At 45.1% G+C, this 12,895-nt stretch overlaps 1 protein-coding gene across 11 annotated transcripts in view; it reads left to right on the top strand.

Annotated features, from left to right (window-relative positions):
- Positions 1–12,895, top strand: part of ttll7 (tubulin tyrosine ligase-like family, member 7) — a 116,970-nt gene that overhangs the window by 36,511 nt on the left and 67,564 nt on the right. For all 11 annotated transcript variants that reach the window (XR_009789334.1, XM_061779103.1, XM_061779100.1 and 8 more), the window contains one exon: positions 5,878–6,036. Coding sequence is in view for 10 of the 11 variants with exons in the window: in XM_061779103.1 (XP_061635087.1) it covers positions 5,878–6,036 (159 nt within the window). In the remaining variant the exon portion in view is untranslated. The remainder of the gene's footprint in view (positions 1–5,877; positions 6,037–12,895) is intronic.

Here is a 12,895-nt window from a genome sequence, read left to right as displayed (position 1 = left end):
CGTATCTTAATTTGACTGGACCCAAAAGCAGACTGAGGTGGAGGGAGTAGATAAGAGTGGTTTATTAAGAAGTGGCTCAGAGTTCGTGTATACAAGGCGTGATAGTGGTCCGTAGGAACAAAGAAGGTGCAGACGGGAACGTGAGGAGGGATCCCTGGGCCCGGCAGGCTTAAATACAGGTAGTGAAGAGTGCTGATTCGGAGCATGTGCGCAGGATACTGGTGGAGACAGGCTTAAGCAGAGAAACATGAAATGCCGGATGGATCTTGAGCGCTAGGGGAAGTTTTAACTGTACTGAGGTGGCATTGATTATTTTAGTGATAGGAAAGGGACCAACGAAGCGTGGAGTGAGCTTATGAGATTCAGTTTGGAGAGGGAGGTCACGGGAAGAGCACCAAACCATCTGACCCACCTTGTATTCTGCCGTGGGAGAGCGATGAAGAGCCGCCAGCCGCCGCTTATTTTTCTCGGCAGAACGACTTTGAGCAGCCCTGACGTCCTTCCACACAGATTGGACATGTCGAAGGTGCTCCCTCACCGCGAGAACCGCCACCGTATGCTCCTGTTCCTTAAACAAAGGAGGTTGGAAACTGTAACATGCCATGAAGGGAGAGGTACCTGTGGCGGAGCTGGTGAGGGAGTTGTGGGATTGCGTACAGCAACACAGCAAAGAGCGGACTCCAGGTTTTGATTCGCCCACTCCGTCTGGCGGTTGGATTGGGGGTAGTAGCCGGAAGACAAACTGGCTGCTGTGCCCACCGCCTTGTAGAACTCCTTCCAGACCTGGGAGGAAAACTGACGACCCTGGTCCGAGACAATGTCAATAGGGATGCCGTGAAGTCTGAATACATGAAGGATTAGGAGCTTAGTGGTCTCAAAAGCAGAAGGAAACTTGGGAAGGGGTACATAATGGACACACTTGGAGAAACGGTCTATGATGGTAAGGATGATGGTGGTACCTTCAGAGGGGGTTAGGCTGGTAATGAAGTCCAGGGAAATGTGGGACCAAGGGCGGCTCAGTTAAGGTGCGCAGCAGACCAGCTGGGGGTTGGTGCAAAGGCTTACCTCGGGCACAGACGGAGCAGGCTAGGACAAACTCTCGGATGTCTTTAGCCAGACTGGGTCACCAGAAGTGTTGTTGAATGAATTGAATGGTTCGGGTTATGACAGGTTAGTTCGAAGTTATGGGCCCACTGAAGTACTTCTGAGTTGGCAGAATTGGGCACGAAGAGACGGTCTGGTGGTCAAGTCTTAGGATCGGGTTGGGTTCTCTGAGCCTTCTTAACAACTTGTTCGACGTGGCAGCCCCAACAAAGCAGGAGGAGGGAAGGATGGGGTCTGGTTCCACTGAGTTGGAGGGGGGTGAATAAATGCGAGAGAGGGTGTGCGGCTTGGCGTTACGAGAACCAGGGCGGAAGGAGAAGCTAAAGTTGAATCGACTGAGGAATAGGGCCCAACGAGCTTGCCGGGGGTTAAGCCGCTTGGTGGAACGGAGATAGGCGAGGTTCTTGTGGTCAGTCCATAAAATAAATGGAGAAACAGTTCCCTCCAGCCAATGCCTCCATTCTTCCAGAGCCCAGACGATGGCTATTAGCTCAAGATTTCCTACATTTTAATTGCGTTCGGATGGTGACAGGCGACGGGAGAAGAAGGCGCAGGGATGTAGTTTTGGGGTTTCAGGATCCCGCTGGGAGAGGACGGCCCCAGCTCCCGTGTCAGAGGCGTCAACCTCCCCAACGAACTGGAGGGAGGGGTCAGGGTGTCTCAGGATGGGGGCACTGGTGAAAAGCTCCTTCAGGCGTTCGAAAGCTTGAGATCCTACCGGGGTCCATTGAAATGGAAATCTGGTGGAGGTGAGACTGGTGAGGGGAACGGCCACTTTACTGTAATCCCGGATGAATCTGCGGTAGAAGTTGGCAAAGCCCAGGAAATGTTGCAGTTCTTTGCGGGTGGAGGGAATGGGCTAGTTAACAACTGCTTGGATTTTAGCCGGGTCCGGTTGTAGTTGTCCTTTGGCAATGATGTATCCCAGGAAGTGTACAGATGAGAGGTGGAATTCGCATTTTTCAGGTTTCACAAAGAGACGGTTTCCAAGTAGGCGCTGGAGGACTTGGCGGACATGTTGGCGATGTTCTTTGAGGGAGCGGGAGAAGATGAGGAAGGTCGTCTAAATAGACAAAGACGAACCGGTTAAGCATATCACGGAGGACGTCGTTGATGAAGGTTTGAATGACTGCGGGGGCGTTGGTTAATCCAAAAGGCATGACCAGCTATTCAAAGTGTCCGAGAGGGGTGTTGAAGGCAGTTTTCCATTCGTCCCCCTCTCTAATGTGGATGAGATAATAAAGTTTGCGCAGATCCAACTTGGTGAATATTTGTGCATGGCAGAGGGGTTCGAATGAGGGGGAGCGGGGCTTTGTTCTTAACTGTTATGTCGTTGCGACCACGCAAGTCAATGCACGGGCGAAGAGTGGTATCTTTATTTTCGACAAAAAAAGAATCCAGCCCCCAGTGGGGAAGAAGAGGGCCGGATGAGTCCGGAGCCAACGGAGTCGCACATATAATTCTCCATAGCTTTTTTTCAGGACGGGAAAGGTTAAATAATCGGCTAGAGAGGAGAGGGGCACCAGGCAGGAGGTCAATGGTGCAATCATAGGGGTGGTGGGGCGGAAGAGCGATGGCAAGATCCTTACTGAACACTGGGGAGAGGTCGTGATATTCTTCAGGGACACGGGAGAGATCGATAGGAGTGACTGGTGGCTGAGGTTTGCTGGAGGTCGGGACGCCCGAGAGAAGAAAGTGAGAGTGGCAGAATGGACTCCAACCAATGATAGACAGGTGAGTCCAATCGATGACAAGGTTGTGTTCTTGAGCCAGGGGATACCGAGGACTAGTGGAGTCTCCGTGGAGGGAATAACAAACAGCTGGAGTGTTTCACGGTGATTACCGGAAATGAGCAGGGTGAACGATGCAGTTTGGTGGGTGACAAGGGAGATGAGTCACCCGTCCAGGGCAGTAACCTTTTCAGGGAACGGGAGGGGTTTGAGGGGAAGCTGGAGCTGACACGCCAAGCCCTCATGACTAAAATCGTCATTTTGGAGTCAATGAGGGCTGTGACAGGGGTATTGCGATCGGGACTAAGAATACACGAGGGAACGGTCATACAGGAGGGAGAGCTGGGAGAGGTGTTGGTTTGGCTCACCACAGCGTTCTCTGGTCGTGGTGAGCCCGGTCTTTTGGTTTTATGGAGCAAGTGGCTATGAAGTGACCTGGCTGTCCAAAATGAATACATAATCGTTGATTGTAGTGGCACTGACGTTCTAGGGCGTCTTAACGGGTCTTTCCCAGTTGTATTGGCTTTTCCAGTCCAGTGGGGGGTGAAGAGGTGGCAGCAGGGGGTTCAGTGTGCGGCGGAGTGGCTGGAGGTGCTGTGCCAGCGGATGTTGCTACACTGCGCATTCTAATCCCTCGCTCTCTAGCTCTTTCTCTAAGACGATTGTCCAATTTAATGGCTAACGAAATTAATTCCTCAAGTGTCCTCGTCTTTGAGCTGCTCAGATAATCCTTTGAAAAAAATCCCTTTTAAAGAGGCGTCATCCCATCCACATTCACTCACAAGCATCCTAAAATCTATTGAGTATGAAGCCACGGAACTCGAACCCTGAGTGAGGGCTAGGAGGCGACAAGTGTCTTTCCTACCCTTAACGGGGTGATCGAGCTCTTCTGCGCAGAAGATTAATAATACAAGCGATTTGTGCGTGGGATAACTCAGCAGTTGCAGATCGAATACTTGTGAACAGTTTAATAAAAATTGACTACATGAACCTAGGTCCCCAGAGTAAGGTTTGGGATGAGGAACTTGAGGCTCTTTGTATGGGAGGAGGGGTTGGTCAGAGGCTGCGGGCTCGGGAGGAATACTCACGAGAGGGTTGCTGGAGTATATTTGGGAGGACAGGAGAGATACTTGTTGTGTGAGGGTATTTCATGAGTCTATGATCTCGCGGTGGGCTTTGTCCTGTCTGCCTATGAAGCGCCCTGGTGGGCGAGCGCTTCCCTCAACGCTTCCGGTGTGGCTGGGTCCATGTTGGCCAGAGTATTCTGTCATGATACGTAATCGTATCTTAATTGCACTGGACCCAAAATCAGATTGAGGCGGAGGGAGTAGATAAGAATGGCTTATTAAGAAGTGGCTCAGAGTTTGTGTATCCAAGGCGTGATAGTGGTCCCGAAGCGGGAACGTGAGGAGGTGGAAAAGCTTTATGGCGTGGTTGGAGCGGGCAGCGAAGTCGGAGGCACGGGAAGCAGAAGAGAACACAAGTGGGTGAGTACAAGTGCGGATCGTAGGGTAATAACTTACACACGAGAGTTGGCCTGTGTACCACAAACAAGTGTGAATACTCTGGCGCCGGATCCCTCGGTCAGGCAGGCTTAAATACAGGCAGTAAAGCATGCTGATTGGGAACAGGTGCGCAGGCAGTGATGAGTGCTGACTGGGAACAGGTGCGCAGGCGAGAGGGTGCTAATTGCTGGGGAGAGAGCGAGAGAGAGAGAGAGTGAGAGAGAGAGAGAGAGAGGGGAGGGCGTGGCGGAAAGCGCCACCCAAGCTCCAAAAGGGGAACTGCAGGGCACAGATCACGACATATACTTTGCTTTTTTTTTTGCTTTCCATTTTTGTTTTTACTTGTAGCATCACTATCCTTCCTTTATTACTCTTTCAGCTACTTCTTTTGACCATGTTTGTTATACTGTTACATAGTTGGAAATGATTTATACCAAAGCAAGTTAGTTTTTTATGTAATGTAGTGGTAAGCAAAGAGATAATATACAAATTAGTTTTTTGTCATCTGGACCTCTATGCCGTATCTTTCCATCCTTTTAGTGAGACACCAAAGTGTCACCCACTGACTCAGCCAGATGTCCTCTACCTCTCTTGCTCTCTCATCATTTTTTTCCCCATCTATTTTTTCTGAAGCTGCACTTTGCTATTGCTCTCAGCCCACCATCCTTCGCGTTTCATCTTTCTGCTTACACTTTGATGCATACAGACTGGGTCCCAGGATGTTTGGACTCTTTAACCTAGGAATGCACCTAGAAAGCCAGACAGTATTATAGTACTGGTAGTATGTCTTTACGAATACCTTGCACCTCTTTCAAGTCCATCACAAGTCTTTGTATGTCAAGTATTGTAATGATGAATTTGATTCCGCTTCGACAAATTATGCTAGTGAGGAGCATATAAAATAACTCTGCACACTCAAATAAACATGGGCTCAGGATAGGATGCTGTTGTTCAGGGGCTGACACATGCATGCATACATGCGCACACGCGCGCACACACACACACACACACACACACACTCTTCAAGAACAAAGGGCGGTAGCGGGAGCAGGTGTCTGTACCGGGCAGCCTGTGGATTGGGCAGTTGCATGGACCTGTGTGAGGGACAGACGGTGGGCTTGTTGCCTATCAGTCCAAGGCCAGAACATTGCATCCACGCTCTTGCACCCTACAGTCAGTGTAGTCTGGGCAATCTATGGGACACTGCAACACTGCATGTGTTGCATCTATGCAACACTGCATGGGACTTGACCAGACAGAGAAAGCTTTGTTTTAGGAGCAATTTTGTGTGTGTGTGTGTGTGTGTGTGTGTGTGTGTGTGTGTATAAACAGCAAAACCTACTTTCACATTCACACATTTTTGCAGGTTATTTTCTGATGTCTGTGGCTTTAAGCTTAAAAAAGTGGACAATTTGTCTTCATTATTGTACAACTGCTTGTTGTAGAGATGTTTTGTTGTCATATCATTTGTGGTATTTTTTTTCTTCTACCATCTTAATTTGTGACTGTCTGATTCTTCTTTTTGTATGTCCTGCCAGGAGCTGGTTGTGAAGACATTGATAGTGGCGGAGCCCCATGTGCTGCATGCGTACCGCATGTGCAGGCCTGGCCAGCCACCAGGGAGCGACAGTGTCTGCTTTGAGGTCCTGGGCTTTGACATAATCCTGGACCGCAAACTCAAACCTTGGCTCCTGGAGGTGCATTTTCATTGCTGTCTAGAACAGTTTCATTGACAATTTTTGAAGAAATGTCTTTATTTTATTTAAATAACAATTTAACATGACATTTGTTGCCTCGAATTACAGTCACATTTTAAATGATTAAGTGGCTTTAAACCCCCATTATTGATTGGCAACCAATACAGGGTGCACCCCGCCCCTCACGCAAAATTGGGATAGGCTCCAGCTTATCCGTGACCCTAATGAGGACAAGCGCAATAGAAAATGGATGGATGGGTAGTAAAATGGAGTTGCCCTACTGTGATTAAAACTGGTATTTGATGGTGCGTGTGGTTCAAAAAGAGAAGGGCTGCAGTCTGTTGAGTCTGACCTTTCCAGCTGCTACCAAAGTGTTTGCGGCTTCTGAAGTGAAGCACTGTTCCATCAAGTAGGAGAGAGGGTGATGGTGTCTCACTCTGACAGAAGGCATAAACACACACTGATTTTCTTGTACACTCTTATCCCTGGTGCACAAAAACACTGAGACACACCCACACAGCCTGTAATACGTATACACTATATGCACCCTTGAATTTGAAACATTCCCATGTACGCTCAAAGGACTTGTTAAGCAGGCTGAGGCACAATTACATACATGCAAGCGCGCGCACACACACACACACACACACCCGCATACACTGTATATATAGGAATCCAGGCACGGAAAGCAAGACAAGATGTCGACTCTGTATGCATACAGTACAGTAGCACAAACATGCACACATGCATACACGCACGCACAGACGCACACACATGCTATATAGGGCAGGACAGCAAGAAAAATCCTCCCAGTTCACTGTCAGTCTCACAAGTGTCACTCATCACAAGGTGGGCTTCAATGTAGAGTCAATTTCAGGCTTTGTAGCTGACCATTTTCATGTCAACAAGTGAGTTAAAGCCTGACCTAAATCCTTAAACCTAAACTGACTGGGCAATACTCCCACCATCTCCCTACTTCCATTCCTTGCTCCCCCACAATTGACTAAATTGGTGAATGCAAGGGGGAGTTTTGTGTGGTTCTCCACCATCACGCCACCTAAAAAGACAGTGCTAATATGTACATGATGTTACATACATGAAGTAGACTTACCAAGGTCACACTGGAAAAAATATTGGAAGAATAAAGAGATAAAGTTGTAATTACAAGTCGTAATATTGAGAAGAATGAGAATTAAAAATAGGATAATTTATTCCTTTAATTTTATTTAAAATGTAATATTGAAAGAATATTGTTGTAATTCTACATCAGATCTTTATGAGTAACTCTTAAAATATGCACACAATTGTGACACAGAGCAGTCAGTCTTTCTCTTTAGAGAGCTGCCATACAGTAGTCATTAGCTAGTTGTTAAAAAAATGACTGGTTAATGGCCCTACGTATTTATTGATGTAATATTGAATATTTAATTATTAATTATATGAAGTAGGACTGTATTACTTAATTCTTAAAAATTATATTTTACTTCAATGTGGTTATTTTTCTCCTTTGAACTGATAGAGGGATTGATATTTGTAGTCTGTGTTTGGGAGTTTTCATTTCGTTATCTGGCTTTTTGGTTTGTGACTGAGCAGTTGGATAACATGATAAAGGGTGCATGAGTAGTGGTACTCTGTTACATTGTGACTGCGCGCGCGTGTGTGTGCGTGTGCGTGTGCGTGCGTGTGTTCCTGTGTAACACATGGTACAGAGTCTTTGAATGCAGTTGTTCCACTCCAGGAGTAATGAGCCCCCCTGTACGACGAGAAACTCTCAGTAATGTTCATCAATTAACATTCTTCACACATACACCTACTTGTCTTTCATGCAACATTTACAGCAACAGTCATTTATTTCCAAAACTCAAAATAATTAGTCAGGGGATAGTTGTGAGAATCAAGAGCCTTTCTTAAATGCTCTCTGTGCAGGCTGTCAAGTATGAAAATAACTTTATTACATCTGTAGCCTGTTGATGTGCATTTCTATTCAATAGGGACGTTATATGCAGCGAGGACAGGCTTTCTGCAAACCGTGCCCTATGGCAAACCCTCAAGCTTGAATTGAATTCACTGAGAGATTACTTTGCTACAGTTTGAGGTTAATTAAATCTATTTCAAACCATTTCACTATTTTTCAATTTTTATTTCCTTCCAAAACGGTAAGAGTCGTGCCAGGAATGGAAACACAAGATCATCTTCTTCAGGTTTGTTTTGAATTTATAGATGTAACTTCTCAGATTTCACTGTTGGTGTCATTGTGAATTATCCATGCCACGCCTTGCTGTTCCGACACTGTCATCCTCTCTTACGCCTTCAAATGCCAAAGTTGTTGTGTTGGACATGCATACTTGCAGCCAGGAAATGGAACTTCAACCTGTGTAAACTCAAAGCCAGATGGATACCTGAAAGCTAGATGGTATCAAATAGAAGATGCTGTCACATTAAATTTCCGTTGCATTTGTGCTGAAGTCATGTCATTTTCTGAGAGTGTGTAGGAGGCTGGTGATTGAAAAGGAACATGTCTTCCTCTCACATCCCCCCCATTAAAGACAGACGAAAAGCAGCAATTTTGGAGAAAGTCTTTGGAATTAAGATGCAAAAATATGAACAGAATATGTAAATTGAGACTATTGACTAATGCATACTGCTTAATATCTTCACAGAGCAGAAATTACAGTTCAGAGTGATGGCGCTTAAATTAAGGTCAATAATTGGAGAGAGATGGGAGAAACAAAGAGAGACAGGCTTTTTTTGTAAATTGGTAGTAGCTATAGTGGTTAACATAGCGAATGTTTGCGCAGAATGACTCCTGCTCAATCCCCCTTTTGCTATTGACTGGCAAGGTCACTGAGAGAGCGCCTGGCTCACGATATCTTTTTTAATTCATCCCAAAGAAGTGCTTCCACACCAAGCTCATTCAAGCATGCCATTTTGGAGCTTGATTCATCCACTGGGACACAGAAAATGGTTTTAAACTATCCATCCATCCATCCATTTTCTGAGCCGCTTCTCCTCACTAGGGTCGCGGGCGTGCTGGAGCCTATCCCAGCTATCATCGGGCAGGAGGCGGGGTACACCCTGAACTGGTTGCCAGCCAACCACCCTCGCTCACATTCACACCTACGGGCAATATAGAGTTGTCAATTAACCTACCATGCATGTTTTTGGGATGTGGGAGGAAACCGGAGTTCCCGGAGAAAACCCAAGCAGGTACGGGGAGAACATGCAAACTCCACACAGGAGGAGCCGGGTATTGAACCCCGGTGGTTTTAAACTATTCACAGATAAAGTTGGATGCATAGCACTGTTAAGAAATGTCTTGGTAAGACAAAGTATAGCGCTTCATGGGAAATGAAAGGGTTAATGTTACCCCAACTGTACAATGATTATTTTATGAATAGATTTGTGTACATACAGACCCTCACCCTAACAAGACGTTTTCATTAAAGTAGCCTAGACAGCATGCACTGTATTCCTTAGAGAAGACATTTAATTTAACTATTACTGTGTCTGCAACGCATGCGGCGTAGTTGTATCTGATCTCTCGTAAGACAGACAAATTGTACCCCCTGTCATCTTTAACCTAAATATCACAAACTAGGCTTAAACCCTAACCTGCCTTGTTGTAGTACTAACTCAACCAAGTGCCAGCTTTTACCATTTTTAAAAGCTGTTCGAAAAATGAGGAAACAATGTTAATAGTCAGATTGTAATGCATAAGTATAACACACATCCACACACCTTAAAAAGCAAGTGGAGTTGTATACAAATTTTAGAATGACACGCATATCCAAATTCAGAGTGATTTTAATTAAATGTACCGTATTATGTGCAAAGCATTCTCTGTTCAAGTTTAGGACTATGCTTATTTTTGAAGGGGGCTGACGAAACAGTATGGATGCAGTGAATTAACACAGAATAAGCTATAATTTATCATTTTTGCAAGGTTCCAGAAGGTGTCCACGGACCTCCACAAAAGACAAAAAGATTGAGGTCCAGCCTCATTATAGTCACTGGAACCCCAGAGATGCCAGTACATGCTGCAGTGCAGACAGTGTGATTATTGATGGTTGTGATTACATCTCTCCATCCATTCCTTCCCATTTTCTATCCCCCCTGCTGCTCGAGAAGGGTTGTGCAGAGTGATTGGCAACTAATGAGGCGGGCATGGTTTGGTCAACCGTGGCATGGGATGTTTGTGTCTCAGTGTGAGCGTGCGTGTCTGCGGTTGTGTGTGAATTCGCATAATGACAACAGACCGACAGACTGCAGCTGGACTGCTTCCCCAAGGGCAGTGATACTTCAGCTCCTCCCTCCCTTCATCCAACTTTCCTCTCTTTTAGTGCGCTCCACCCGATTGCTTCAAGATGAGTTTGGTTTAACTGTCCATCCCTCAGAGCCAACATAATCCAGACTTCCTTTACTTTTGAGTGCAAATATATGTGTGTTTGTGGGGACTAATCTGCAATGGCAAGTGTAAACAGATGCCACAATACTCACGTACACAAAGAAACCCACACATGGATGTTTTATTCTCCTTTACCTCCCAACACATACAAACACGCACTGCAAATGGAATGCAAGTGCTGCAAATACTTAATTTCTCATACAGAATAAATACAGTCTCTTACTTTGGTAGCCATGTGAATTTTAACTCTCTTTGGTCTGTGCAGTGAATCCTCTGTGAGGTTAAAGTTTTGTGTTCCTACAGTTGTAAATCTGAACAGCAACCGTAACCATAACATTGAATCTTTGGAAGGATAGTTTAGCTCTTTGGCAGGCTTTAATGTATTTTGTAACCCCTCCAATAACCTCCATTATCCTGCATACATGGTGATGATGATTTACTTGATACCTGCAGTATGTACGGTACTGTAAGTTCTCCTCATTCAGTTGATTGAATTCTATGAAAAATGACAGTGAACACATAGTTTTATATTCCTAATTGTCTTGTTCTAATCCCCTTTCCCTGATTTTTTTAATATATATTTTTTTATTTTACGTCTGCCTTTGATTAATCTGCTGCACTCAGTGGGGTTCATTCTTACTTAAATGCTCATTGCTTTTGTCTCAGGCTCTGAGGAGGTTTGTCTTTTTCCCTGTAAGCTGTAGGTGGCAGTAGATACCTACAAGCCATGCTTTGACTCATAAAAGGGTTTATTAAGGAATAATTACATTGAAGTATGGGAGTGTCTGCTTCTATCCACATCCATTTTCCTGTAAAATGACTATTTCATAGAATAAGTATCAAATTAGGGCTGCACTTGCCTCATATATGGAGCACTTGAAAACACACCTCAGCATTTAGTCATTTATCATCATGCGTAGCAATGCCACTGACAGTGTGACTGTGTGCATGCTTGTCATGGAGGCAGAAGATACACAGTATACTGCATGTAAATAAGGGACATAGAGATGTGCGTGAATGCGTATGGGATGCTTGGAAGAAAAATATTTTGTCCCAGATATATTTATATCTATCTATCTATCTATATATATATATATATATATATATATATATAGCGCGGCACGGTGGATGACTGGTTAGCATAGGGGTGTCAAACTCTTTTTTTGTCTCAGGCCGCATTGTAGTTATGATTTCCCTCAGAGGGCCGTTAGAACACTGAAACCATATAAATGTTTAATCATCACCAAAACATATTACCATTACACAACAAATTGAGGGATAACTAGTTTTGAAATCAGAAGAGAAGGATAATAGTTTGTTCAAGTATTGTTTAAGTTACTGTAGAAGAAGGGTTTGGTAACAGAAAAATGCAATATCTCAAGATTATTGTTTATTATTATGACAATTTGGAATTTGGGTACAGATTTGAGCAAAAATCTCGGAAGTTGACGAGCATGATTTGCTTTCGCGGGCCACATCTGGCCCCCAGGCCTTGAGTTTGACACCTATGAGTTAGCACATCTGCCTCACAGTTCTGCGGACCGGGGTTCAAATCCCGGCCCCGCCTGTGTGGAGTTTGCATGTTCTCCCCGTGCCTGCGTGGGTTTTCTCCAGGCACTCCGGTTTCCTCCCACATTCCAGAAACATGCATGGTAGGTTGATTGAGAACTCTAAATTGCTCATAGGGGTGAATGTGAGTGCGACTGGTTGTTTGTTGTGTGCCCTGCGATTGGCTGGCGATCAGTTCAGGGTGTACCCTGCCTCTCGCCGAAGATAGCTGGGATAGGTTTCAGCACGCCCGCGTCGATAGTGAAGATAAGTGGTAGAGAAAATGGATGGATGGATGGATGATCTTCAATTAACCTATATCACACATGTTTTTGGGAGGAAACCGGAGTACCCGGAGAAAACCCACGCAGAAAACATGCAAACTCCACACAGGCGAGGCCGGGATTTGAACCTCGGTCCTCAGAACTCGATATTCTGAAAATCGATAGGAAAAGACAACTAGAACATCCAAACTTAGTTAATCAGAGGCACATTTTTGTTGACTCATTTAAAATGAGTTTGAATGTGATTCTTTAACTCTGAACACAGCCACATTTGCAGTTAGGAGGGTGTGCACACTTGTGCAACCACATTATCTTAGTTGTTTATTTTTATTTCCCCTCTTGAAAATATATATATTTTTTCAATTGAGCCTTACATAGGTTACATTAATGGTGGCAATTGTGTTTACAGTTTTGAAATGATTTATTTGCACAGGGGTGTGTTGTCTTAAATCCACTGTAACTGTGTGTCTCTGTCTGTCTGTCCGTTGTGTAGTCGCTCTTCTGCGCTCTCCCTCCCTTGCTCTTTCCACAATTGCTCTTTAACAAACACTTAGTTCTTGCAACAGTTGGACTATGCCAATACCTGCCAGTGTGCGGGGCAGATTGGGAGCCTTGTCAAAGC

Source organism: Phyllopteryx taeniolatus, chromosome 7 (genome assembly GCF_024500385.1).
Source record: "Phyllopteryx taeniolatus isolate TA_2022b chromosome 7, UOR_Ptae_1.2, whole genome shotgun sequence".
NCBI lineage: Eukaryota > Metazoa > Chordata > Actinopteri > Syngnathiformes > Syngnathidae > Phyllopteryx > Phyllopteryx taeniolatus.
Note: the sequence above shows the minus strand (reverse complement) of the source record. Positions and strands in the feature narration are given on the sequence as shown.